This window comes from Micropterus dolomieu, linkage group LG20 (assembly GCF_021292245.1).
Source record: "Micropterus dolomieu isolate WLL.071019.BEF.003 ecotype Adirondacks linkage group LG20, ASM2129224v1, whole genome shotgun sequence".
Classification (NCBI taxonomy): domain Eukaryota; kingdom Metazoa; phylum Chordata; class Actinopteri; order Centrarchiformes; family Centrarchidae; genus Micropterus; species Micropterus dolomieu.
Window position 1 is genome coordinate 1999310 of NC_060169.1, and position 25491 is coordinate 2024800.

The following is a 25491-nucleotide window of genomic DNA, read 5'->3' on the forward strand; positions in this document are numbered from 1 at the left end:
TTCCTTCCTTCCTTCTTTCCCTTTCCTTCTTTCCTCCTCTCCTTTCCTTCTCTTTTCCTTCCTTACCCTCTCCTTTCCTTCCTTACCTCCTCTTTTCCTTCCTTACCTCCTCTTTTCCTTCCTTCCTTCTTTCCCTTTCCTTCTTTCCTCCTCTCCTTTCCTTCTCTTTTCCTTCCTTACCCTCTCCTTTCCTTCCTTACCCTCTCTTTTCCTTCCTTACCTCCTTTTTTCCTTCCTTACCCTCTCCTTTCCTTCCTTACCTCCTCTTTTCCTTCCTTACCCCTCCTTTCCTTCCTTACCCCATCCTTTCCTTCCTTACCTCCTCTTTTCCTTCCTTACCTCCTTCTCGGTGGATCTTTGCACTGCAGAGCTTCGGCCGCCAGAGGACGCTGCTCCACCACAACACTGGACGATATGTTGTTATTGGCTGACACAAAGCACTCTGGTCATGATGTCATACTGCTGTTGCTCAATGGATTACCATGCTGGACTTGAATGACATCACTAGTGGGCCGTCCACCAGCAAGTTCACCAAACCAGAGATTCCTTCAAAATAAAGGTATAACATTTTAGTCAGAATGTTTATTAATGGTTTCCTCGTGGTATTTTGTCTGGATAGATATTCATTGTTCACTGTGTATTTTAAAAAATACTTTAAATACCTTAAAAGCCACAACATGTCATTTATTTTAAACTTTACTGATCCCACACAGGGAGATATAAAGTATAAAAGCGAGTGTTAAGTATAAATAAGTAAACAACACTATCTACATGATCTACAACAGGGAGCATGGGAAGTAAAATAAAGCTGTATGTTCACCTTTTAATAAATGCACCATATCTACTGTATATTGGTGAATGTTTACAGACTGACTGTGTGATTTTCTGTGTTGCACCTTTCAGGACTTGATTGGCTTTATGATTGGCTGCATTCATTACATGCAGGTAAACTCAGGCTTGATATTTTTATGATTATTTAATGACCTCTAATTAACCACAGACTCTGGTAATTCTGCCATACTAGTGCTTTTAGACCTCACTGCTGTATTTGATACAGCTGACCATGTGGTTCTTATCTCTCGTCTAGAGCACTGTGTTGGTATCAGTGGTTTAAATCCTATTTATCTGGGAGATGCTTTTCAGTAAAGCTTGGGGACTTTGGTTCATCTACTGTCCCCCTTCTTTGTGGTGTTCCACAGGGCTCAATACTTGGACCACCTCTCTTTTCCCTGTATCTCCTCCCCCAAGGAAACATAATTAGAAAACATGGCATCTTGTACCACTTCTATGCGGACGACTCTCAAATATATCTGCCCCTCAAAAGAGGTGAAAACAACTCCCTCACACCTCTACTAGAGTGTTTAAAAGATATTAAGGCCTGGATGGCTTCTAACTTTTTAAATCTTAATGAAGATAAAACTGAGGTCATTGTGTTTGGACCCAGTCGGCCGGTTGACCTGGGCAAGATGCGAAACCCATCCTGACAAATCTGGGTGTCAAAATAGACAATGGTTTTAAACTTGATAAACAGATAAATAATATTGTTAAATCCTAAATCTAAAATCAAACCTGTTTTATCTCGTTAGCGCTTTGAACATGTGATTCATGCTTTTATCTCAACCCGTCTGGACTACTGTAATGCACTTTACATCGTTAACCAAACCTCTCTCTCATGCTTACAGTTTGTACAAAACTCAGCCACTCGTCTTTTAGCTGGAACTCGCAAGCATGAACACATCTCACCAGTCCTGGCCTCGCTACACTGGCTCCCGCTCCATTTTAGAATACACTTTAAGATCCTATTGTTTGTTTTTAAATCACTGAATGGGTTGGCACCTCGCTACATCTCACACCTCTTACAAGTATGCACCCCCTAACGGTGACTTAGGTCTACTGATCAACTTCGGCTCGTCGCTCCGAAAAACAGGTTAGAAACCCGGGTGGCGACCGCGCTTTTCCAGCAGCAGCCCCTAAACTTTGGAATGAGCTCCCTCCACAGCTTCCCTCGAATGTTTTAATTCCCGTTTTAAAGCTCACTTGTGTTCCCTGTCTTTTATCCCAGCATGAGAACTGTGTGGTCTTATGTTGTTTTATGTGTTTTATATGTGTTATTTCTTGTCCAGCATTTTGTAAATCTTTGTTTTTTATAAAATGTGCTATATAAATAAAATGGATTGGATAACCTGCACAGGTAATGCCATTAAAATAATTTGCAGCGGTATCAGATCTCCCTGAACAACAGGAGAGACTGAAAGGTGATCATGTCAGTAACACAGCAGCTGGTGCAGGTCAGATCTGCTCGTTCTTGAAATGTAAAAGCATTTAATGTAAATTTTATGAACTTCTTTTTTTTGTCTTTATTGATCGATAATTGTGACATGAACCCAAAAACTAGATCCTGGTTAAATATTCAGTTATCTTTTCTATACATTTTATTTCCCAACATGAATGTCTACATGTTGTTTAAAACCATGTGCACACTGCCAGGATACAGTTTTTTATTCATTATATTGTTCCTGGAATCAGCACATTAAATAGCCATCACGTGTACGTTTTTAATTGTAAAATTTAGTCTCTTCTCAGATTGTAGAAAACCATAAAACGTCAGTGTCAGGATCGACCCTGTTTGTGGTTAAACTAACAGGGAACCATCTGAATGCCCAGCTGTCTGATGCCGTGTGCTCTGTTCTGTTTGAGTTTATTTTACGGACAGTTTCAGTCCAGGCCCCAAATCTGAAAAACAAATCCCCCATTGCTCGTGCATATACTGCTAGTACTACTGATAATAATAATAGCTGTGTTTGTATGGCATTCAATACAGGAAACAAAGTGCTTTACAGCAACCCTGTAGGTAACTTAGTGGTGTGCAGCGAAAGAAACATAAAACAAGTCTGTATAAAATTACAGCAGATATAAATTAAGCATCACATACATTTAAATTATTAGTAAATAAAACATAAACCAGTTAATGTACAAATATTGGAGGAATACAAATGAAGTAACAGTCAAAAGGTTGGTGGTTTTCATCATCATCATCATCATTAACTGGAGGTCACGTGGTAGTGGACATGTATTCCTAAGGTTTACTGCACAGATATTATAAAGAGCATCATCCTGAGTAGACTGAAAGTGTTAATGTTTTTATTATATTCTGTCATTAAGTTGCCGCAAAACCCCCCAACTGCCTTTATTTTGAAGGTGACACCGGATGTAGGTGTGTGTGTGTCCGCAGCAGCTTCACCGGTGGCCGCGCAGCGAGGACCGGGTTCGCTTCATTTGAAAAGCTGCTCCGGTGAGTCCGCACCGAGTCCCACGCGCACCTTCAGCCGCAGTCGGGTTGCGGTCACACGGCCATGGCGTCCATCGTTTGCCGGGTCCAGTACCTGGAGGACTCGGATCCGTTTATCTGCACAAACTTTCCCGAACCTCGGAGACCTCCGACGGTGAGCGTGGAGGAGAACCTGCCGCTCAGTGAGCAGATCGCCGGGATACACAAGCTGCTGGAGGCGCCGCTCAAGGTGGGTCACTACCTTACCTGGGCTACCTGCCGGGACAGGCTCCGGTCCGCGGGGTGAAACGAACCGGGACTAACTCACATGTAGATCATGTTAAAATGGGATCATAGTTTGATCTGAAGCGCAGGGTGAGACGCCAAACTCTGTTTAAAAATCAGGCGAATGAATTTGTCCATGTGGAGAAAGTCTTTTTAAAAGGTTTGGGGTGCATTCAGCTTTTATTTCTGCAACAGATGTAGTTAATACAAGCAGTTATTACTGCAAGTAGCACCACCACCAGGTGCTACTTGTTGCCGACTTTATCAGATCCACTTTGGTTGATTGATCAGTTGTGAGCAAGTAGCTGCTGATGCTCATTAAAAACACCATTTTTAAATGATCAGATCTCTTCAGCATGTCTTATTTCTTTCTTTTTCTGGGGAAGTCAACTCAGGGATCACTGCTCTTCACTTGGTCTCTAGTCCACCATTTATGTCAGGACTCCAACATGAACAGGGTTTAACATTAAAGCATCAGATATGTGCATCATCTGTCACATGGAGGTGCAGAGAAACTGAAGGCTGCTGCTTCACATTTAGTTTTGGACCGTGGGGACTCTGGACGCTTCACAACTGAGCAGCGGGACTGTGGACTCTGTGCTGTCAGCTGCACGCCTGCCTTATGAAGATTAAAACAAAGTGACAGCGTGTTGGAGGCTCTGCTAGAAAAGCTGCAGCTTCTCGTCTTCACCGAGCTCGCTGGTTATCTGTCCGGCTGCAGCTTTCCTCTTCTGGTTCGCACTCAAACAGACTCAGCTGGTGAACGTGGTGGAGCAGCAAGATGTTTCCCTCAGGAGCCGGTGGAGACCAAACGCAGAGCTCGCAGAGAGAGAACACCTTCACCAGGTGACACAAACACGCCTCACCATGAAGCCTCGTGTTGCTCTGAAGCTGCTGGAGGAGGAAGTTCAAGTCCTCACATGGTTTGACCTGAACTCTGCCAGGCTCGCAGCTCTGCCTCATCAGAGTGACGTCACTGTGACCAAAGTTAGAAATGTGAGTTTGATGAATCTGCCTGGAAAAAGGAGGATCACCTCTGTGGCCCAGTTTCCTGTAAGATGGCTGTTTTTTGAGTGCAGTCTTCCAAACAGGAAGTGAGTGCAGCTTGTTGCTTCACAGACTGACTCTGCATGAAGTCTCACCACAGTTAGAGATCAGCCAGTTTTCCTTTCTAGCACTCATTCCTCAGCCGTCCCAGAGGCTGCTGTCTTCAGTTCATTCTGCAGCTTCAGCCCGAGCCTGCTGCACCCCAGCGTGACCTTTTACTCATGACCCGTGTCTCCGCTCAGAGCTTTACGACCATCGTGTCGAGCTACACGGAAGACTCCGGCCTGCTGCGAGGCGTTCGGCGCCCCAGTGGAATCTCCAGGATCCGATAAGGATCAGATAAAGACCAGAGAACGCCAGTCCCACTAGATTACATTCCTCCACTGTGACCCCCTAATTGTTCCCATCATGCCCTTGGGCTTGACCTGCAAGCCGAGACGGAGTGAGGTGATCTGACCGATACACACATTTGTGTTCTCCAACGTGAAACCAAACATTACAGGATTTCTGCTGCTCCCGGTGTTTCTGAGCCAGTCCTCCTCCTCCTCCTCCTGCAGGCCAGTGATTGTGGAGGAAGAGGGTGGGACCTGTAAACAGGAGATAAGCTGGATGGACGGATGTAATACTAACAGAGTGCGTTGATAAGAACTGAACAGGCTTTTCCTTCCCCGCATGTGAACGCAGCAGGAAAACGGCTTGATGATGATGTTTTAAATTTTACACACTCATTGTTGGCTTCTCTAGGACGGAGAGATGTTTAGCCTAGCACAAAGACTGGAAGCAGGGGGAAACTGCTAGCCTCTACTGAAAGATTAAGAATCAAGACTTCAGTGGATATTTGCACTTTGCTTCTGAGTCATTTTGTTTTCACAAAGTTTGAACATGTGGTAGTTCACTTGCCTGAGTCTGGACTGACAGCTCAGATCCAGTTACCTGTTATAAAAATGTAAAATCAGCTAAAGCTCAGATTTCTAAGTGTAGACCTAAAATATTGACTTCTAGCAGCTTGTCCACTGAAATAAGCAGGCGACACGGTAACTTGCCAGAAACTGGTTTTGTAAATCCTCTTGTTCTGCCTTCAGAGTTTCACCTGTGTGGGTCCAGGACCAGTTTAGTGTAGCTTAGCATGAAGGCTGGAAAATATATTTCTGTATACTTCATGTTAGTATGTACTGTGTGTTTGTGTGTGTGTGTGTGTGTGTGTGTGTGTAGGGTAGTGTTATCTCCAGTTGAACATGGCGGTTGTGAATCTTGTCCTTCGTCTTTTCCTTTGTCTTCTTCGTGACTTATAACCAGGCGTATCATTGACCGCCATTCTCACCACCAAAACATCTGTTTGCTCACTTGACCTCAGTTCAGTTTTATTAGAAATGAATTAATAAAACTGAACAAACTCTTACAGTTGCGACCGCTGGGTCCTCGCAGAGTTCTGCATTCTGCCATGCGGTCAGTGTGAGCTGATGCTCTCAGGATAGCAAGTTTTAAGGATGAAAGGGTGCGAACTGAGACTGTTTCAGTCCCTATAAGAACTTATAGATTCTCAAATGGGCCATTCTGCATAAGGAGTCATTTTACTCTTGGTACTTGACGTTCATTTTGATACCAGTACATATTTGTACTTTCGCTTGTCACAAGTATGTTCAGTGTGGTGAAATATCTTCCTCTTGCATCACTGAAGTTAAATCAGGAATATCTGATTCACTGCTGACTTCAGTGCTTGGCAGGATTTAGGCTGCAGACGCAGCAACGTTGGAGCTCTCTGTTGAAATCTTTCAGAGAAAGCTCCAGATGCCCTCCACTCAAAGGTCTCGCATGACTTTAAAATACTGATGTGATGTGAGGCCCTGTGGTCTGAGCGTACAGAGAATAGATGAGGATCTGTGTTCGTGTCGTGTTGCTGCTGCAGAAGAATGCGGCTCTGCAGGTTCAGAGTCTGCAGCGTGTTCAGCAGGTCAGAATCAGACCTAATAGTTTTCTGCCCTTGATTCCAGCTTCATACCTGAACATGACTCACTGTACGCAGCTACGAGACGCCCGGCCTGCCCGGATATAAATAGACAGAAAGTGTTCTGACCTGAACTCCACTTTCACAACACGGCCTGTGTTTACTGCCGTGGTGTCTGCTGCAGAGCAGGGTTCAAGACCAGAGTGCAGAGATTAGATCAGGTGGAGTTGCTGATGAACGTCCACGAGGCGGGCGTGTTCCAGTTCATCAGAACGTGAATGAAAGACACCACAGATCCTGCTTTTCAGAACAGACGTCCTGCTGTTTGTCCTGCTGATCGTCTCTGCTGAAAAGCAGGATAAGAAAAGGTGATTTTAAAAAAATCACAAGACTTTACCAGTTATTGATTCCTCTGCAGATCATCAGCTGTAACCACCAGCCTCATCAGAACTGATCCACGTAAACAAAGTGATGAAGGATAAAAATATTAGGATCATCATATAAACAGAGCAGCAACCATCGGTCGATTGATTATTAGTGTGATATTTATTCCGTTCGTCATTTTGAGTCACGGGTGTTTGGTTGCATCTTCTCAGCAGGACGATGTGCTGCTTTTCTTCGTCGGTGACGTGATTCTGTTTGGGTTTTGGGCTGTGGAATCCGTGATGGACGGCTTTTAAATCGCCTCGTGCAGGGCGTTGTCTCTGATAGATAATGAGTATCAGTCTGCTGTGAGATAAATGAAGTGGCGTGACGGCAGGATGAAGCCGCGGCCACAGCGCAGAGACGGAGTGAGGTGAGGTGGCTCGCACCTCGACTCCCGCTGCTGTAGATGTTCCCACCAGTATGAATGACGCACAGTGGCTGTGTTTGATTAACACAACTCAAGATCATGTGGGACAAAATGTATGTAATGAGTCTCCTAAATGTTCACTTCTGATCTAAACTCATAGAATCTGTTTGTGTGTTTTGTTCTTTTACTTTACATCCAGTCATTTCTTTACATGCTGAGAAGTGTTTTGAGTCACAGGGTGGTGCAGTAATCAGCAGTGCGGAGCTCTAAGAATAACTAATTTAGTCATCTTTATTTTCTTGCATTGTTGTCGGTGGTTTTATTTCACTGAGTCAGACGATGACCGGTTCACTGCTGCAGGCTTATAGAAGACACTAACGCACAAAGTTGAATTTTAACCTGTGTCTCTCTGTCTCTGTCTGTCGCCTCAGCTGGAGGAGTGCACCCTTCAGTTGTCTCCTCATGGGAACTACCTGGACCTGGACTCGTCTCTGGCCGAGCAGAGGGACGAGCTGGAGGGCTTCTATGAAGACGTGACGTAAGAACGCCTTCACCTGTCCTCTGTCTCTGTTCGCTCCGCCTCACCCGTCATGGTGTTAAGATGAGATGTATTGATTGTAGTAGCAGGGACAGGGAGGGACTGTTTGTTCTGTTCGGTGGTCCTGTGCTATCACAGGGAGGTATGTGCCGAGGTGCGGCCTCATGAGGAGGTGGAGGAGGGTTAGTCCTGTGTTGGAAAAACTGGTTTAACTGGTTGGCTCGTTCCTTTGTCCGCACCCCTGCTCCTACTGACCCTCTGGATTTCTTTCTTGGCATCTTGTGGTGCGTTCCAGTTAACCGTTGTGAAAACCTCGCTCAGCCTGCCGTTGTTTCCAACTAGCCAGGTTAGTATCCACACAGACAGAAGACAGAAGCAACATGTCCACAGACAGCAGCTGGACAGTACTTTGTGTACGACATGTGACCAAGGAGGTTCGTCTCTGAGACGTCAACACGTACAAAACAAATGATCTGCAGTATTTACAAGTCAGGAGATTCTCCAGAACTCCTGTCTGCCAGGGACGAGTTCAGACTGCAGCGTTATTCACGCAGCAAAAGAGACTTAAAACGGGGAAGTTTGGAAACGCTGCCGACCCCGTGTTTCGTTTTTAAAACTACGTGTAGCGTTTTAGTGAAGACGGGCAGAAACACGAAGCTGGTGATATTTTGACTTGGTCTTTTTATCAAAATACTCTGTACTGTGTAAATAACACTAAAACACTGTGCGTGTCGCCGTATTTACTTTGCGACGACTCCCAGTCTGTCTCCCGCCGCTTTTACCTCCCCGTGTTACGGCTCGTTATTGGTCCATGCAAATAAGATCAGGTTCTTCGTTGTTCTTTTTTATTCTTTCTCCAGATTTTCTGTAACTACGGAATAAACAATCTGCTTCATGTTTACACACACGCCCAGTGTACCTGAACGGCCACTAGATGTGCGTTCTCAGTCGTTTTAGTACAGACGGAGATCAGCTGTGATGCGCAGCTAAAACGCTGCTGTGGACGGAGAACGTCTTCGTTTTTAAAGTAAAACAGAGTAGCGTGGACGGGCCTGTGTGGCCCACCCCGGACTCAAACTGTTTCAGACTCTCCCCTGCGGTCCATCGGGACAGAAAGCTCATGCCCCGGGAACAGTTCTTCCTGTCTGCAGCCTCTTCAACAAGACCGGGACCCCCCACTGACACCTGTTCAGACCTGATTCTGTTATTGCACATGTAAATACTTGTGTATATTCTGTCAACTTCATTCTTTTAGAAGTCTTTGTAGGTTTATTTTTGCTGTTGTTGAGCAGCTGGTCGCCAAAACAAATTCCTCCATGTGAATAAAAACAACTTGGCAATAAATCAGATCCCGAGAAGCTTCAGAGGAACCTCCTGTCCTGCTCGTCTGAAACTGAAGCAGCGCGTTTATTCAGATTATGGCAGAAATGGTTCTCGCTCGCTCTCTGCTATATTTGCATCTGGAGAACAGGACTCCTCTGGGATGTGGACTTCAGGCTGAGCTGCTCTGACTAAAGCCTGCTCACAGAGAGGCATCGGTGGGAAAAGATGGACAAAACATGGATGCAGGTCTGTGTGAGAGGACGTGATTGGTCCGTCTGTCTGTCCTGCCCTGGACTCTCCAGTCAGTCCTCTCCACATCCAGATCCATGCAGCACATTCAAACCTACATTTGGCTTGAATGCAGCTTGTTAGACGATCATGCTGCTGCAGAAGGACTCATGCACATCAGGTTCTCTGTGTGTGTGTGTGTGTGTGTGTGTGTGTGCGCGCCACAAAGCCTAAAAACAATCTCATAATTGTTCTTTTTTTAGCCTTAAACAAACAAACAAACTCTGGTTTCCCTTACTTTCTCTTTATGCCCCTCCTCCTGTCTGTCTCTCATTCTTTCCATACCTCCGTGCTGTCGTTCTTTCCGTACTCTGATCCCAGCAGGCCACAGTCTGTAGGTTTATATGGAAGCTGAGCTGTTCTGGGATCAGCTCAGAGCAGCTACACTCGTCTCTCCCTGAAGAGAACGTTGAGTCCTTCTAACAGGAAACTCGGATACGTGCGTCCATGCTGCAGAGATGTTGTGAGGTCGCTGTGAAACTCTTATCATCATCGTTGATTATTCAGCCCTCACTCTATCTACTAAAAACCCAGCTAACGGCCGTGTGTGGAGCTAGCTAGCTAGCTTGCTTAGCTAGGTGTATCTGTAATTTACTGTCATTTTAATAGAGCTGATCATTTTATCTATGTGCTCACCAGAGAAAGTGAACAGCTGACTCCTGATAAGCTTTTTCAGTGGCGCTGGTTAAATGTACACAGTAGCCCCGCCCTAAAGCCTCCCCTGCTTCCTGGTCTCTGTTCCTCTAAATGGGACCATAATTTACTAAATGAACATCATGCTGTGTTGAAGAAGACTTGAAACTAGCGACTGAGACCAGAAACTCATCAGGAAAGTGTTTACTGAGGGAATAAATCAGCTGACGAGTAGAAACATTTCTTTCTGCAGCCGGTGGAGTCGCCCCCTGCTGGCTGCTGGAGAGGACGCAGCTTTAAGGTGCTTCCGCGTTGGCTTCGCGTCTCAGACCGGAAGCTTCCCGCTTGGTTTTAGTCAGCGGTGAGTCAGAGATGATTCTTCAGATCGGTCTGTCAAAGCTGCTAACACGCTGCCACAGTAACCGTCTCGCATCTGAATCTGATCGAAGTTGTTTTTACACGTACACGAGATTTGTTTTGGCGACTAGCTGCCCAACAGTGACAAACGCAAACCTATAAAGTTTTCTAAAAATCTGAAGTTGACAGAATATTTAAAAGTATTTTCATGTGCATTAAAATAGTAGTTGACCGCAGGGGAGCGTCTGAAACAGTTTGTGTTGGGGGGTGGGAGGGTTCGGCCACAGGAAGTGGACGTCCACAGGAAGTGGACGTCCTGTCATTGAGGTGTCAGACATTCTAACACAAGCAGCAGAATCCACTCGTAATCACCCTGCTCACTAATTACACTGTGAAGCAGCTGAGAGGACAGTCACTACCTCACCCCTGTTCTCCCTCTCTCAGGTATTCACCCCCCAGGGAAGTTTTCCAACATTAAATGGTGCGTTCTGTCTCAGCCACAGGAAGTGAGGGTTCCTGCTCCCGTGGCCCCGGGTTAGGGTTAGGGTGACTGGCTAATCCAGGGCCGCTGAGGCCGAATAAAGCCTGGCTGCCGAACTACCTACCAGCACGCCACCTGAGAGGGCGCCCACATGTCACGGTCATGCATTTAGCTGCAGAGATGAGAGCGTGTTTTATCCCGGACTGTAAAGATGGTTATTTCTGCTGTTAGGTCGGGCATCTGAACACGGGGGGGGGGGGGGGGGGGGGGGGGGGGGGGGGGGGGGACTGGCTCGGGATTGGAGCCAGACTTTGTTCAAGGATCTGCAGTTTTTGGAACTTCCTGATAGGCCTCATGTTTCAGCCCCGGAGGTCGCACCCCGCCCCTCCCGGTCCCCGCTGCACTGTTTCCTGTAATATTCTGTTTATTGTTTTAAAGTACTGCGTGTCTGTTGTGGCAGGATTCAAACAAAAATGTTATCTCTGTTAACTGTGTAATGAATCATCATACTGAGACCAAACAATCGGCCTTCAGATGCAGCGACAGGGTTTGTCTGATGTTGGAGTCCAGCAGGAAGTCCAGAGGGTTCAGTGACTGTTGTACCGCTCAGCTTCCGGTGTCACTGTGAAGAGAAATAAATAAATGTTTGTCTGAACAGCTCTAACTCTCTCTCTGCTTCCACAGAAAAGGGAAGAAGCCCCTCCTGATCCTGAGGACTCAGCTCTCGGTCCGAGTGCACTCCGTCCTGGGTAATTACCTCCTCCCTGTCCTCTTACTCTTTCTTTCCACGGCTCCCTCCGTCCTCTCCTGCAGCAGAGGAGTGATGACTCAGGGGAAACTCGCGGTCAGGAGAAGCTTCACCACAGTGACGTGTTCCTCAGTCAGCTGAGAGGATTTCCTCTCTCTGACTCTGCTGCTCAAACTCTCAGTCTGCATTTTTATTCAGCGCACGCAGAACAAAGCCAGCAGAACGTTCCCACAGATGTCATAGCGTCGTGTTGCGATCACTGCAGGTGTGAATCGGCTCCGTCTGACCCAGAAGCCGTGACGGTGTTTCTCTTCAGACGCCTGAAAATGAGGCGACGTCCAAACGATATCTTTTAGAGGTGAAAATTTGCTGTAATTTGCAAGAAAAAAAGGCAATCCATGGGAGAAAGTCACCTTTTTTTCTGTAACAGAGTAGTTTTTGATCTTGCGGCCCCTCAGCTTTAGCGAGAGGGCCCTTTGGGAACCACAGCTTTAGCCTATGAAGTGCTAGCAGAGTTCCAGTGGACCTGCAGCGAGCCTTGTAAAGTTGACCCTGCAGATCTCTAGACTTCAGGTTGGCAGAAGGTCTCCTGCTCTGTCTTTGTCTGCCATGTAGGTGAAATGCAGTCTGGGAGTTGTGGTTTCCTGGACACTGACCCCTGTAGGAGATGAACAGAAGCTGTGGACAGAGTTGTAATAAACAGAATCACTGTCAGTAATAGCACATCATTATCATTACTGAGGTCGCTGAGCTCTGATCTGAGCGTATTTCCTTCCTCGTAAAACATTTGCAAGCTGTTTTTATGAATAATCTGAGATGAAAGTGAAGAACAAAACTCAGCAATTCCCTGAAATTAAAGTCACAAAAAATCTAAACTTCTTGTGAATTCACCCGATTCACAGCGAAGTCTCTGAAGTCCCAGTGTGTATGATGATCTGGTGACGTGGGCGGAAATCTCGAGTGTTTCCTCACTGTTAAATCTGATTTTAGAAGTGGAATCTAATTTTCCACTGCAGGCTTCATACACAGCCGCAGCGTCTGTGGTGTGACGTTGCAGCTGTGCAAAATGAAGCGACGTGGTTCTTTGACAGGAAAAAAAAACAAACTTTCTCTCATAAATGTCTGACTGTAATGTCAGAGAATAGTAGGAGGAGTGGCTTTAACAGCAGCGGCCGTCCGAGTTAACCCTGAGTTAAGGTCTGAGCAGAGGGAGGCCGGCCATCAGAGAGCTCTAACTCGCTCTATCAAGAGTTTATTTCCACCAAACCAGAGCTGGTGACTGTTGGAACCATAGAAAGACTGGAAAAAGATGGTTTTGGGGAGTTGTATTTAGTTTCTGTGTTTTGCGATGAGTTAACGAGGCGATTAGCTCATGAAAAAGAAACCTGAATGCTGTTTTTCTCTTTAGGAAGGTGAACATGTGTAAGAATATCTCCTTTTTATTGACATTTTGTGAGACTAAAAAAGCTCAGAGTTTGTGTAACGCAGCAAACTCGCCGCTCACAAACATCTCAGCTGAAGCTACAGGGCAGGTGAGCTGTCGGACGGTCACCTGTGCAGGTACAAAGTGGTACTGCAGGACGGGCCGGCCGGCTGGCTGGTTAGCGTGCTGCTGTTACTACTTCATGTTGGATCATTTGTTAAATGAATCTTACGCACTGTAGCTGCAGTCGTGCTAATTATTTTACTGCTCGGTTGGAGGCTGGCCCCTCAGTGTTTGCCCTCCTGGATCCACATTCCTGACACGTTTAGCTTATTGATGATTGGCTCCTGGACTGTGACCTACAGCTGGTGGTGTTGCCACGCTGTCAGGATGCGTGCAGCCTGAATTTCAAAATAAAGACATGGTAGCTAATTTGGGCTTGTAGTACATGTTGATCCTGTTAAACAGGTCCAGCCTGATCTGTGGTCCTCTTCAGTCCTGGTCACACAGTCAGAATGAACAGAGCTCAGGTCAGCTCTCCTCTCTGTGGCGGTGTGGTAACCGCAGTTTCTCTCTGTTTCCTTGCTGCTGTTTTTGACCCCAGCAGACCAAACCTCCAGTCGGGTTCCAGGGTTTTTATTTTCAGCCTGTGGTGTTCCTGTTCACAGCAGAGATCCAAGTTACAGCCTCAGAGGCTTCAGTTGTTTGTTTTTTTTTGTTTTTTTTAAAACGCTGTAAGAAGAAATCTTTTTGACAGGACGTGAAACAGAGCGATCAATCCCTTTCAACTGGAATACATTTCTTCCTGCATGTTAATGAGACTGAGGACTGATTAACCAGAATGTCAGAAGACAAAGTCCAAAAGTTGACCCTTGTCAGACCCCCGCCTCGCTTAAAGGCAGATATTTTTCAGTTTCTCTGATTGAAAGAAGCCTACAAACAAAGTGATCCACAATTTGAGTTCTCTACTATAAATAAATAAATAAATATGCAAATTAAGTTACTTTTTTTTAGTCCTTAAACGCGTAACCTCCTGTCAAGTGTTTTAATATTTTATAGGGTGGACACACAAGTTTTCATGTCTGATATCGGTGAAGAAGCAGCTGAAGCAGCTTTAACACACTGTAGACGCTTAGCGGCACATTAGCAACTGAGCTAAGCTAACGTTGTGCTGGCCGACCATTAAGCTCGCTAACTTTATTTTCCCTCTTCATTTAGTTCCTTTTTTAGTGAATATTAATTAACAGTCCTGAGAACAAAATGGAGCACGGAGAGATATCAGGACTGATTAGTGCTAAATACTACTAATAGTACTAAATTGGTCGTTTCAGCTCTAAGATTAACCGTCACCTGAATATCGTCCACATTGATCCAAGTAGCTTGACGACCATTTCCCCACGTCAGCTGCAAAAACTTAATAAATGTCTTCTGTGGCTCAATCGGCTGATCCTGATGCAGGTCTGGTCTTGGTTTTGGGAGATTCACAGATGTCACGGGGACCTGTTTTCCGCTTTGGGGGGGGGCGGGCAGGTGCATGCAGGTGCTGTAACCACACCAGGAAGTTAGTTATTTAGTTAGTTAGTAGATTTGCAGCTGCAGCACACGGCTCGTGCAGTGTTTTTATTATTCAGTGTAATTTTAAACAACATGTCATCACCATCCACTGGGCTTAGACACAGACGCTGCAGAACCTGCCTGAGAGTCTTCATGTTTTCACGTTTCCTTCAGTGGTCCAGTGATAGCTGTCTGTACATCCATGCTAACTGCTAACGGCTGATGCAGCTGCTGTTAATGGGGCCAGTTTGACTAAATGTGAACACATACAGGCTAAACAGTTCGAACACATACAGGCTAAACAGTTCGAACACATACAGGCTAAACAGTTTGATTTGTCCCTCGGAGTATTTCACACTCTGACTCAGAAACCAGCCGCAGCTCAGAGCGAGTTCAGACCTGCAGCTTACAGCTTTGTTCACAATAACTCTGCTTATTATCATGTTAAACCGTCCTGATGAGTGCGCCTCAGCAGCGGAGGAGCTGCACACGCAAAGTCTGTCCTGGTGTCCTGATGGTGGAAAGATCAGAGTCACTAAGATCTAATGGGGTCGGTCAGGACGCTGGAAGGAAATCTGTCCTGCAGTTGATGTAACTTCAGTTCATCTAATTCACCTTTCCTGGGAAACTCAACTTTCCCAGAGTTCATGCTGACAACCCCCCCCCCCCCCCCCCCCCCCCCCCCCCACATTGCCTGGCATGACCCCGCCCTTCCTGCTCCAGAGGGAATTTCCCAGCCTCCCTCGGTCCTCTGTGTTGTAATTCACTTTGTGAGCGCTCTCTCTCTCTCTCCTGCGCCGCCTTCAGGGTTCAACAAACCAGACTGACTGACAGCAGCGACCGTCATCCTGTTCTTTCTTCTTCTGTGGAAGAAGAAGCGCATTTCACCGTTATTTCCTTCATGTGGCAACAAGTCCAGAAAAGGAAGATGTCATGTCATGAACTCTGCGGCTCCTCACTGCATGAAGGCCGGGCCCCTGCTGCAGTGAAGCGGAGACGCCCACAGCTGGCTGCCGTCCATGTTTGTTTTGGTACAAGAACGCGGGACAGTTGGCGTTGGCTCTGCGGGGTCGTCTACCTGCAGAGCGCCGAGCTCTGAAATCCATTAATCAATTAGTTGGCAACTATTAAATTATTGAGCATCTATTTGGATAATCGATTAATTAGTTTGAGCCTTTGTTTAAACTAATTTGTTGTTCTAATTTTCCAGCTTCTGAAATGTGAATATTTTCTGGTTTCTTTCCTCCTCTGTGGCAGCAAACTGAATCTCTTTGGGTTGTGGACAAAACAAGACGTTTGAGGACGTCCTCTCAGGCTTCAGGAAACACTGATCCACCCTCTAGTATCTGTGGCGTCATTTCCAGAAGCAGAACTTTCACATTTTAGAAGCTTAAACAAGAAAATAGAATTAAAATAGAATTAATATTGAGGTTAAAAAAAGAGTGTCGCATGCTGACACAGCGTCGTGTGTGTGTGTGTGTGTGTGGCGTTGCAAGGCAGCCGGTGATGACATCATTAGTCAGACGCTGAGTGCGTTTCCTTCCATGTTTTGTTGCTGCAGGTTTGGTGCTGACAGTTTGTTGTTCAGACTCTCAGCAGGCGTGAACATCCAGCTGTCACTCAGACCCAGTCTGCCGCCGTGACGTCACACCGACCGTCATGAAGCCTCAAGTTTGGCATTTTTGGTCGTCGCCATCTTGTTTTTTTGTAACCAGAAGTGACCATATTTGGGCGAGCTAGCTTGGTTAGCGAGGTGCATCTGTAATTCACGTTAACTGTGATTTATTTATTTATTTTTTTTTTTTTTTTTGCGACAAACAGGCTTAAACCAAAACGTACTTACTGAAAAATGACCAGCCGACTGTACACAGAGCAGCAGATACGAGTCGCCTCTATCCTGATTGACATGTCGCCATGGTAACGACTTGTCAATCAGTTTGTAGCCCCGCCCTAAAGCTTCCTGGTCTCTGTTCCTCTAAATTGGACCATAATTCAGCCGAACTCTTTCTCTCTTTTTTTGGCCCCGGGTCTCCTCATGATCATGTGATCACCTCTGTTCACAGGTGATAGTTTGCTGCTATAATGTTCCTGTAAGAGGATGTCGGCTGTTAAATTAGACCACCGTGGCAGCAGCCTCTGGTCGGCTGTATTTGGTGGTGCATTCAGGGGATCCTTGTCAGTTTGTGCTGCTGATGGAATAAAACGGCTCCTGCTGACTGACTGTTTCTCATAATAGCAGCTGGAGGAGGTTCGGCCTCCTCGAGCTCACTCAGCCTTTTATTCATTACTGAATCTTAATCTAATGATCCCGAAGAGACCGTGTGAATCACAAGAAAACACAACAGGAATAAATCGTACCCCACGGCGTCTCTGGCTTTTTGTAGACGGCAGGAATGTAAACAACATTACTGGCTAACAGCGATGCTAATGATTCGTTCACCGCCCGGAGACAAACATCTGGGTAGAAAACTGTTGAACCTGTGAACTCTGGGTAACAGAGTTTGATACTGCTCAGTGTGACGGGGATAGTGTACGTTGGCGTGTGCTGGCCGTTGAAGCGTTAACTTCACGTTTTTTAACATGACCACGTGTGCTCTGAGGTAACCGCCTCTAAAGGTCTTGATCACCTGACACACAAACACGATCCTCATCATGTGATTAGACATATGAGACATCACAGACCGTCCTCCTCTCAGCTCCTCCTCCAGAGTCCGACTCCGTTAGCAGCACTGGCACTAACAGGAAATACCACACCAAGTTTATCTGGGTCACTTCCTGTCTCTGTGGGATAAACCATGGATGTATAATAAGACCTGGAGTCAGCCAGAGACGGTTTAAGGAGGAGACACGTCACTTTTAAAGAATCCTGTGGGGAAAGCCCGTAATGCCAAAGATGGCGGCTGTATGCACATGTCCCGCCCCTCCCACGAGAAAGCCAATCGTGTGGCGCCACTGACGTCGGCTTCGGATGTCGTGGTGGCCGCGAGGAGCAGGTGTGACCAAATCAGATCCAATACATGTCCAGAATACTGCGTTAAAGGCTCCAGATGTGATCTGCAGTACTCGCAGTCCGTGTTTAGAAAACACCTGTATCCAGAACCTCAGTTAGCTTAGCATCAGTTCAAGGTGGGAGGAGCTCATGGCGCTCTGACCTGATCCTGTTAGTCCCAGATAACCAGCGCAGGATGAAGTATTCAGATCCTTTACTTAAGTAAAAGTACTAATACTACACTGTAAAAATACTCTGGTACAAGTAAAAGTACTGCATTGAAAAAGTTACTAAAGTAAAAGTTCTCCGTGTCCTGTGACTGTTATATTATTATCTATTAGATTATTATTCCTGACGCATTAGTGTAAAAACAGACGTAGTTCGAACTGTTCTGTTAATTGCAGCTAATGATTATTGTCATTACGGATCAACCTGCTGATGCCAGATTTAAATCATTGGCGACTTGCACCAGTCCGTGAAATCCTCCTTCAAAGGGCCGTGATCAGGATCATCGCTGCTGAGAAGAGACGCCATAACGGGACCCCCGGCGGACTTGACGACGTGACAAATAAGAGGCGAGAGGACGTCTGATAAAACGCCATGAAATCCTTTCAGTTATCAGTGCTCTCTAACCTCCCTGCTGAGACATGAGGCTGGACACAAAACCTGAGGAGAAGTAAAATGAAAAGTCTGTGCAGCCTCCAAGAATGTGACAACTAGAGATGTTTAAATGTGCTGAAAATCAGCAGCACTGTGCGCATTTTAACAATAACGGCCGACATCTTATGCAAACAAATGAAAACCAGATCAAATGTGCATTAAAAAGAAAATGGCTAAACGCTAACCTGCCTAGCGTAAAGAGGATTCTGGGTGTTGGTTCTCTCAGCTCTTCTATATAAAGCAAAATATGACCACGCTTCAGAGTCCTCTGAGGACGAACGCTGTCACTCCGCCATGTTGTCATTGTCTGTGAGACTGTAGCTTTGGCTGGTGCTGGAGAGAGGAGAGTAAGGGCGGAGATACTGTGTTAATGATGACTAAAATAACGGGAACGCCACCGTGGTTAATCATTAAATCATTTTTGGGTGGTGATGGAACAGTGGATAAACATGCCTTTTGGTTTGAGAGAGCCGGGTTCAATTCCCCACTCTGACCCCGTCCACCATTATGTCCCTGAGCAAGACGCTTATCCCCTCGTGGCTGCAGAGGCGTTATTTCTAAAGATAAAATATTTCTGCCTTCTTCAAAGTTTGATGTTCAAAACGTTTTGTCCTGTCTTGAAAGTGTTCACCATGTGAACGCTGATGTTTACGTCTGTCTGACTGGACGTGAACGCAACACGAAACCTTCGCCCTTCACAAACGGCCCGTGTGAGGCGGTGCAGTCAGCAGGGAGGAATCTCGCACACGGTCAGCCGGTGGCATCATGAAACTCGTAGCTCATAATAATTCAGGGTCGTTCCCTTTTTAAACTTCTCAGCTGTTGTAGTGAAACCAGTGGCAGGCTGGCTGGCGGCCATCTTGGGGGTCCGGTAACAGAAAGGTGAACGCCACCATCAGAATAGTTCAGTGACTCACTTTGCATTAAAGCCCCTGGAACCTCGACCAGCTGCTCTGAGCGCTGTGGGTCAGATTTCTGTATTTGTCTTGTTCTCTAACCCTCTAACCCCGATGATGTCATAGTGATGTCATCAGGGTCATCTTAGCGTGGGCTTGGAGGCTAAAACTGTTGAACAGTACGGTCTGTGTTACAAACTGGAGGCGTGGCGTCTGAAAGCCTCGCCTGTCCACCAGGCCCTGGAGGCTCTGAGATACTGACCCAGCTGTGGATCCACTTCCTGCTGATGCAGACTCTTTCACAATAAAAGCTTTGCGCCAATGAACCACTGAGAGGCTTTTTAGGAAATGTGTTTGTCAAAGAGTTAGAGGAGCTTCGTTGTAGCGCTGCTGTTCCCTCAAGAAAAACAGGCCACTAATCACAGGGTTGGAGGTTTGATCCCCACTTCCTTCTGTCCACTGGGCACCACTGCCAAAGTGTCTCCAGCACCACCATCAGGACAAACTCTCGTCTGCCGTCCTCTCACGTGCTCGTGCATGTGTGATGTCAGAGTAAACATGGTGTCGCGTTGCACATCGCAGCTTGTTTGTTGCAGATCTGGTGAAACAGGCTCGCGGCCTCTGCAGAAAGACGTCGGATTACCGCCATTGTTCGAGTGTGCAGCGTGTGCAGACAGGTGTGAACACCTGCCGCTTCACTCTCACTCTTGCTGGTGTGAAGTGAAGCCGACAGGCTGAGTGTGGAGACGCCAGCAGGGAAGCGGCTCCGTTTCTGTCCTCAGGTAGCAGTAGTCTGGTTCGCGCTGCGAGCCGTGTCCTCTGATTGAACCCGGGCGTAACCGATCAGACACATTGCATCATGGGAGATAAGGTGGTGATGACAGTAGCGTCCAGAAAGAAGCCCAGTGAGGGTTTTAACAGTGGACAGTGTCCAGCTTCGTGCTCTGAATCTTCGCTGCTGGTGGATCAGACTCTTTGATTAAACACATTTAGAAAAGACCTCTGCTGGAAAGCGACCACGTCAGTCTTTGTTCTGAGAAATCGCTTTATTTTCTGCGTTTCTTCCCTCTTAGTCACAGAGCGTGTTTGATGTTGCTGTGAGCAGCCAGCTGATGCTTATCATCATTATTAATGGTGCACGTTAGTAAAGTGAGCTGGCTCCACAGGCCCGGTCAGGCTGTCGGGGTTCAGCCTCTTGTGGCAGATTTAGTAGGGAGGATAATTTCTTTGTGTTCTGAGCTGACGACTAAAGGAAACTTTCGAACAGCTCATCGAATCGCAACACGACCTGCTTTTTAAATTCAAATCGCAGGAGGTTCAGTATTTGTAAAAAGGTGGTATGTGTGGAAATAGATTACATGTTGTGGTGCTGCAGGGATTTCCAGACCTACTTATCGTATTTTAGAGACTTAAGAAAACATCTCTGGTACAGATCTCTCCCTCTGGCGAGCAGGAACGGGATCAGGACTCTAACATGGCACACGTGTCCCAGATCCAGATACCATGCCAACTGTAAGCAGAATATTCTGTACTCTAAACACACCACACCCTCACATCTTCTCGCTCTAAAGCTCTCGCACTTGTTTCTGGAGTCGGTGTGCGTTTGAGATGTTGTTAGTTGATTTGTGTCCCCCGTGTCCAGCTCTGTGCTGAAACTCTGACGTAATCTTTCTTTATTTTTACTCCTGTGAATCAGCGTTTCAGCTTCTGTGGTGAAACACTTGGGGATGGACTTGTTCCATTCAGCTCCGGCGTTTACAGCTCACAGCCGGGCAGACAGACTCATGTAAAACACAGCCGGCCTTTGTTCCACGTTGACACCCGGCTGCCTCCGAGCTGCAGGGTCCGGGCGGATGCTGGTAAAGGTCCTCTGCTTTATTTGGCCCCTTGTTAAAAATGGAACAGGAGCTCTGCGAGGATCCACGTCAGAGTTAAACTTGAGCTCTGTAATCTGTCCCAGCTGCCTCTGGCTCTGTTTGGTTAAAGTATCACTAACTATTCATCTGTTTGGTTGTAATTTAGTTTAAAATGACAAGTCGCACCTGCCCAGTTTCTCCCACTGAGCAATTTGGAGTGATTAGTGTTGAACCTCTTAAACCCTGCAGAGAAACACGTGTTTGTTCAAGCTCTCCCCCAAAAGGATCCAAACTGGTGCAGCAGAGAGAGATGTCGTCTTGTTTTATTCCAGATTTTTTTTTTTTCTTGTCACAAAAGTCTTTATCCGAGTTGTCTTGACGTGTGCAGTAGTTCTGTCCAACACCTGGAAACACCTGCAGGGCAGTTCCCCTTTAAGATGAGGAGATCTTCGTGCTCTCTCTGCGAGGACGCTCAGAATAACCTCACATAGCTGTGTGTTTTGCTGACTCACTGGTTCCGTCAGTTTTAAAAATCTCTCGTCCTCGTGTGAGATGTTTGTCCGCTCAGTGGACACCAGGCTGTGAAGCTGCACTGTAAGAACTACCTGATGAGCCATCCGGTCCTTACAAAGCTGGAGTGATGGCTGTGTCTGTTTTCCTGACAGGAAGTCAGACGTGTTGTCAGCTGGTGTTTGTTTTTATTGTTGATGTCATGAACACATTTTTATTCAAATTCAGTTTAAAGCTTGTAATTGTGAAGTGTCTCCCCCCCCCCCGTGGTGAATCTGTGCTCATCAGGTCTGGACTCTGTCCTGCAGAGACAAAGCAGTGCAGCAGGCCGCGGCCTCTCTGGTTATCGGGTTTTGAGAACGCTGACATGACCTGAGGAGTTTCCATGAGAGCCAGCATCCTGTTTACTCCTCAGTAAATAATCTTGAGAGGGCCATTTCAACAAACATTTATACATTTACGCTGCAGACTAGCTGTGAGCTCAACCCTTCATCCTGAAGCAGCAGTTTCACGTGAACACAGCCAGAGTAAAGGGACGCAGCCGAGCTCACGCGGTTTTTAGCCCGATTTGCCGCTCGGCGACAGTCAGGCTGTGATCGGGAGTAAATCGGCGGTCGATCGGCGGTCACCAGTCGTTATGCGTGAACTACTCAAAGACGCATCAAAACGCCTCCCCGACACATTTCTGACACATCGCAGAAGCCAGCCAGATATCTAGCACGCCAAATATCTGGAGGAGTCGACCGACACATCCAGCCAATGAGATACTCAATCAATAATTTCATCTACTTCATCAGGATTTTCAGTATTTGTATCAAGTAGCTAATGAAAGTAGAAACTGATCTACAGCTGCTGTTCACTGGGTGTCAGCAAATAATCAATACTGAAGGACATGATCGGGATGTGGACCTCTTAAGAACTGGTGTCGATGGAGTACCTTTTCTGTTGTGGTGTCACGCGGCGTGTAGGACCTGCAGCGGTCTTGTTTAAATATTGTTATGGAGACTGAAATTAATGTGGAGCTGTGATCAGTCCTGTTTTCCGTACGGAGCAGCGGGTCAGTTCGAAGCCTGCAGCACAGACAGACAGTCAGTGTCTCTGAGGTTATACGGAAGTTGTTCCTGCTGCAGACGGATTTGTCCCCCAGCTGTTTCTCATGTGGTGGTTTTGTCTCCTAAGTCTTCTCTCTGTGTTGTAATCCTGTTTTCATCCCACACAAACATTTCAGCCCGAGTTCAAACTCCCACAACTGTGTTAGCAAGACGGTGAAGAGAGTGTGTGTGTGTGTGTGTGTGTGTGTGTGTGTTCAAGATGTAAACACTGCACTTCCTTGTTGGCTTTAGACGTCATCAGCCATGGATCAATGCCAACATTGGCTCTCAGCCAATCAGAATGTCGACGTGTAACAATGTCACACACGGTAATGATCTGCCTGCGTCCGAGTAAAGTTTAAATCCTCCCGACGAAGGAGCCAAAACATTTCAGATTTGATGATGATGGAAGCGACTGCAGAGACGCCCTCAGCTGGTTTCCTGTTCACAGGAAGCTGGACGGCTCGTTTCATCACTGAAATAAGGTCACCTGAGGTCACCGGCGATGAAGACGAGTCTGTTAACTCAGTGGTGGACAGGAGCTTAGTTACTCAGTTACTTGCTGTGTACTTGTACTTGAGTATTTTCTTTTCATGGCCCTTTCTCCTTCTGCTCCACCTCAGAGGGAGATCTTGTACTTTTTACTTCAAAACAATCAGTCGATTACTGGAGGAAATAATCAGCAGGTTGATCCAGAATGAGAAGACCGGTTCAGAGTGAGCAGCAGCGTCCTGCTGGTGATGAGATGGATGATAATACGACACTTTTCATTCTGCAATGAGTACTTTTACTTCGCTAAAGTAACTTTTCAGGACCTTTTACTTGTAACAGAGTACTTTTACAGCGAGGTATTATTAAAGTATCTGAATACTGAGTGAGAGAGAGCGAGTTTTCCCCAGTACAGTCTGACCAGTCGAGCTCTGACGTCCCATAATTCCACAGTGCAGAGCGGTGACTGTGATTCATAGTTCAACCTGTGACTTCCTGTTACTGTGATCGCCGCGGTTACTCACTGTGTGGTTACTGCTGTTTTGTTTTTCCTCGTGAACTGTTTACATTCGTTCTTCACTTCCTCATTCGGTCCGGTTTATTTGCGTCCGATTGGACGTCACGTGAGCGACGCTGACACGCTGCTGTTGGCGTTGGCGGCAGGAACGTGGAGTGGATTTCTTCTCCTGGTCCTCTTGCTTTCGTTCTGGATGAACTCGTTGAAACTGCAGAACTTTTAAATCTCTCACCGTCTCCTCTGAAACACAGAATGAGTCAGGGGTCCTGACCTCTGATGGAAACAAACAGGAAATGGTTTCAGTCCTTTCTGAAGGCCCCCACAACCCCCACAGGCCTCTCCTTGTTTAGGAGCTTCCTCTGGGGGGCTTCGTCAGTGCCGGTCCTGACACGTCCCCCCCTGTTTGTCAGCCCTGTGGTTTACAGGTGCCGGGGCTGGATCAGCTAAAGGTGGGGCCAGTGCCGTTCTGGATCTGGCCTCTGGCCTTGTTGCTTCTCTCTCTAACAGACGGTCTTTGTCCACCTTTTATTCTGGTGGTAAAGTGACTTCCTGTTCCTCCTCTGCTTCCTGTGTTTCAGAGAAGCTGTACAACTCTCAGGGTCCAGAGCTCAGGCGGTCCCTCTTCTCTCTCAAACAGCTCTTCCAGGTAAAACGCACACACACTTCTCTCAACAGCAGCTGGTTTATCTCTGAATGCAGGACACAGGTGATGAAGAAGAAGCAGCTCGTACTGGTTCATCCTGTCCTGTCTGACAGACCCCTGTCTTTTGTCTGCAGGATGATAAAGACCTGGTTCCAGAGTTCGTGGCCTCTGAAGGTTTGACCTGTTTCATTAAAGTTGGAGCGGAGGCCGACCACAACTACCAGAACTACATCCTGAGAGGTGAGACCGAGTGACCTGCTGCCAGCCATCAGCACAGACGTGACTGACGTGTATTTGATGTACTTGTACTGTATTTTTATACGAGTAATATTCATAAGTGTTTCGTAGTAGTTTCAGTTTTGTGCAAAAGGAATTAAAGGTCCGTCCCAAATAGAGGCAGGGTCAATGCAGGATTTTAGCAAATAAAAGCTATTAAAAGTTTTACTTGCTTCATGTATGTTACTAAATTAACGTTTCATCATTCAAGAAAGCAGATTAGTGGCAGTAACGTCCCCAGTAAATGAAACTGAATCACGCTGTATCAGTGTGAGAGCCAGGCGTCTGTCAGAAAGTGGATCCACTGTGGGCACTCACTCTTTCAGTTCTGTCATTTTACAAATGAACTATCTCCATGTCAACGCCACTTTGCAAAGCAAATCCTTGATGGAATTTGGCTGCTGCCTGTCCTACATCATGCAGCAGTGACCTCCATGACGTCTATCAACACCTTTTGTCCAGGTGAGGTTCAGCTTTGCCGTTAAGTCCGTCTGAAATCCCAGGTCCGGTAGCCACGCCTCATCGGACAGGCGCTCCTCATTCCTCACTGACACAAAAGTCCACAAATCTCCGCCCCCGGACATCAGCGTGGAGAATCAGCTCTCCGTAAGCGGCATCGACTGAATAAGCGACTCCACGACCTTCCCAGCCAATTACGCAGTGAGAATTCACAAAGTCTGGAAAAGCAGGATCATTGTGGGTAGTGATTCCCAAGCAGGGGTTTGCGGCCCCCAGGGGCGTCATGGAAAGGCTGTGGAATAGATCAGCTGAAGAAAATAGAAATTATGATTTGGAAAATGAACACTGACTGACTGCACTCTGTCCCACCAGCCCGAGTCACCTGGACACAGGTGGGACTCCAATGCTCAGTGTCTTTTACC

General features: G+C 46.6%; 1 protein-coding gene across 4 annotated transcripts in view; it reads left to right on the forward strand.

Moving 5' to 3' along the window:
• The first annotated feature begins 3229 nt into the window (after positions 1–3229).
• fhod1 (formin homology 2 domain containing 1) overlaps positions 3230–25491 on the forward strand; it is a 45919-nt gene continuing 23657 nt past the window's right edge. For 2 of the 4 annotated variants that reach the window (XM_046032789.1, XM_046032790.1), the window contains exons 1-5: positions 3230–3518; positions 7770–7876; positions 11643–11707; positions 24270–24337; positions 24469–24574. In XM_046032789.1, the coding sequence (XP_045888745.1) occupies positions 3354–3518; positions 7770–7876; positions 11643–11707; positions 24270–24337; positions 24469–24574 (511 nt within the window). In that variant the 5' untranslated portion in view covers positions 3230–3353. The remainder of the gene's footprint in view (positions 3519–7769; positions 7877–11642; positions 11708–24269; positions 24338–24468; positions 24575–25491) is intronic. The other 2 variants (XM_046032791.1, XM_046032792.1) reach the window with 1 other exon arrangement.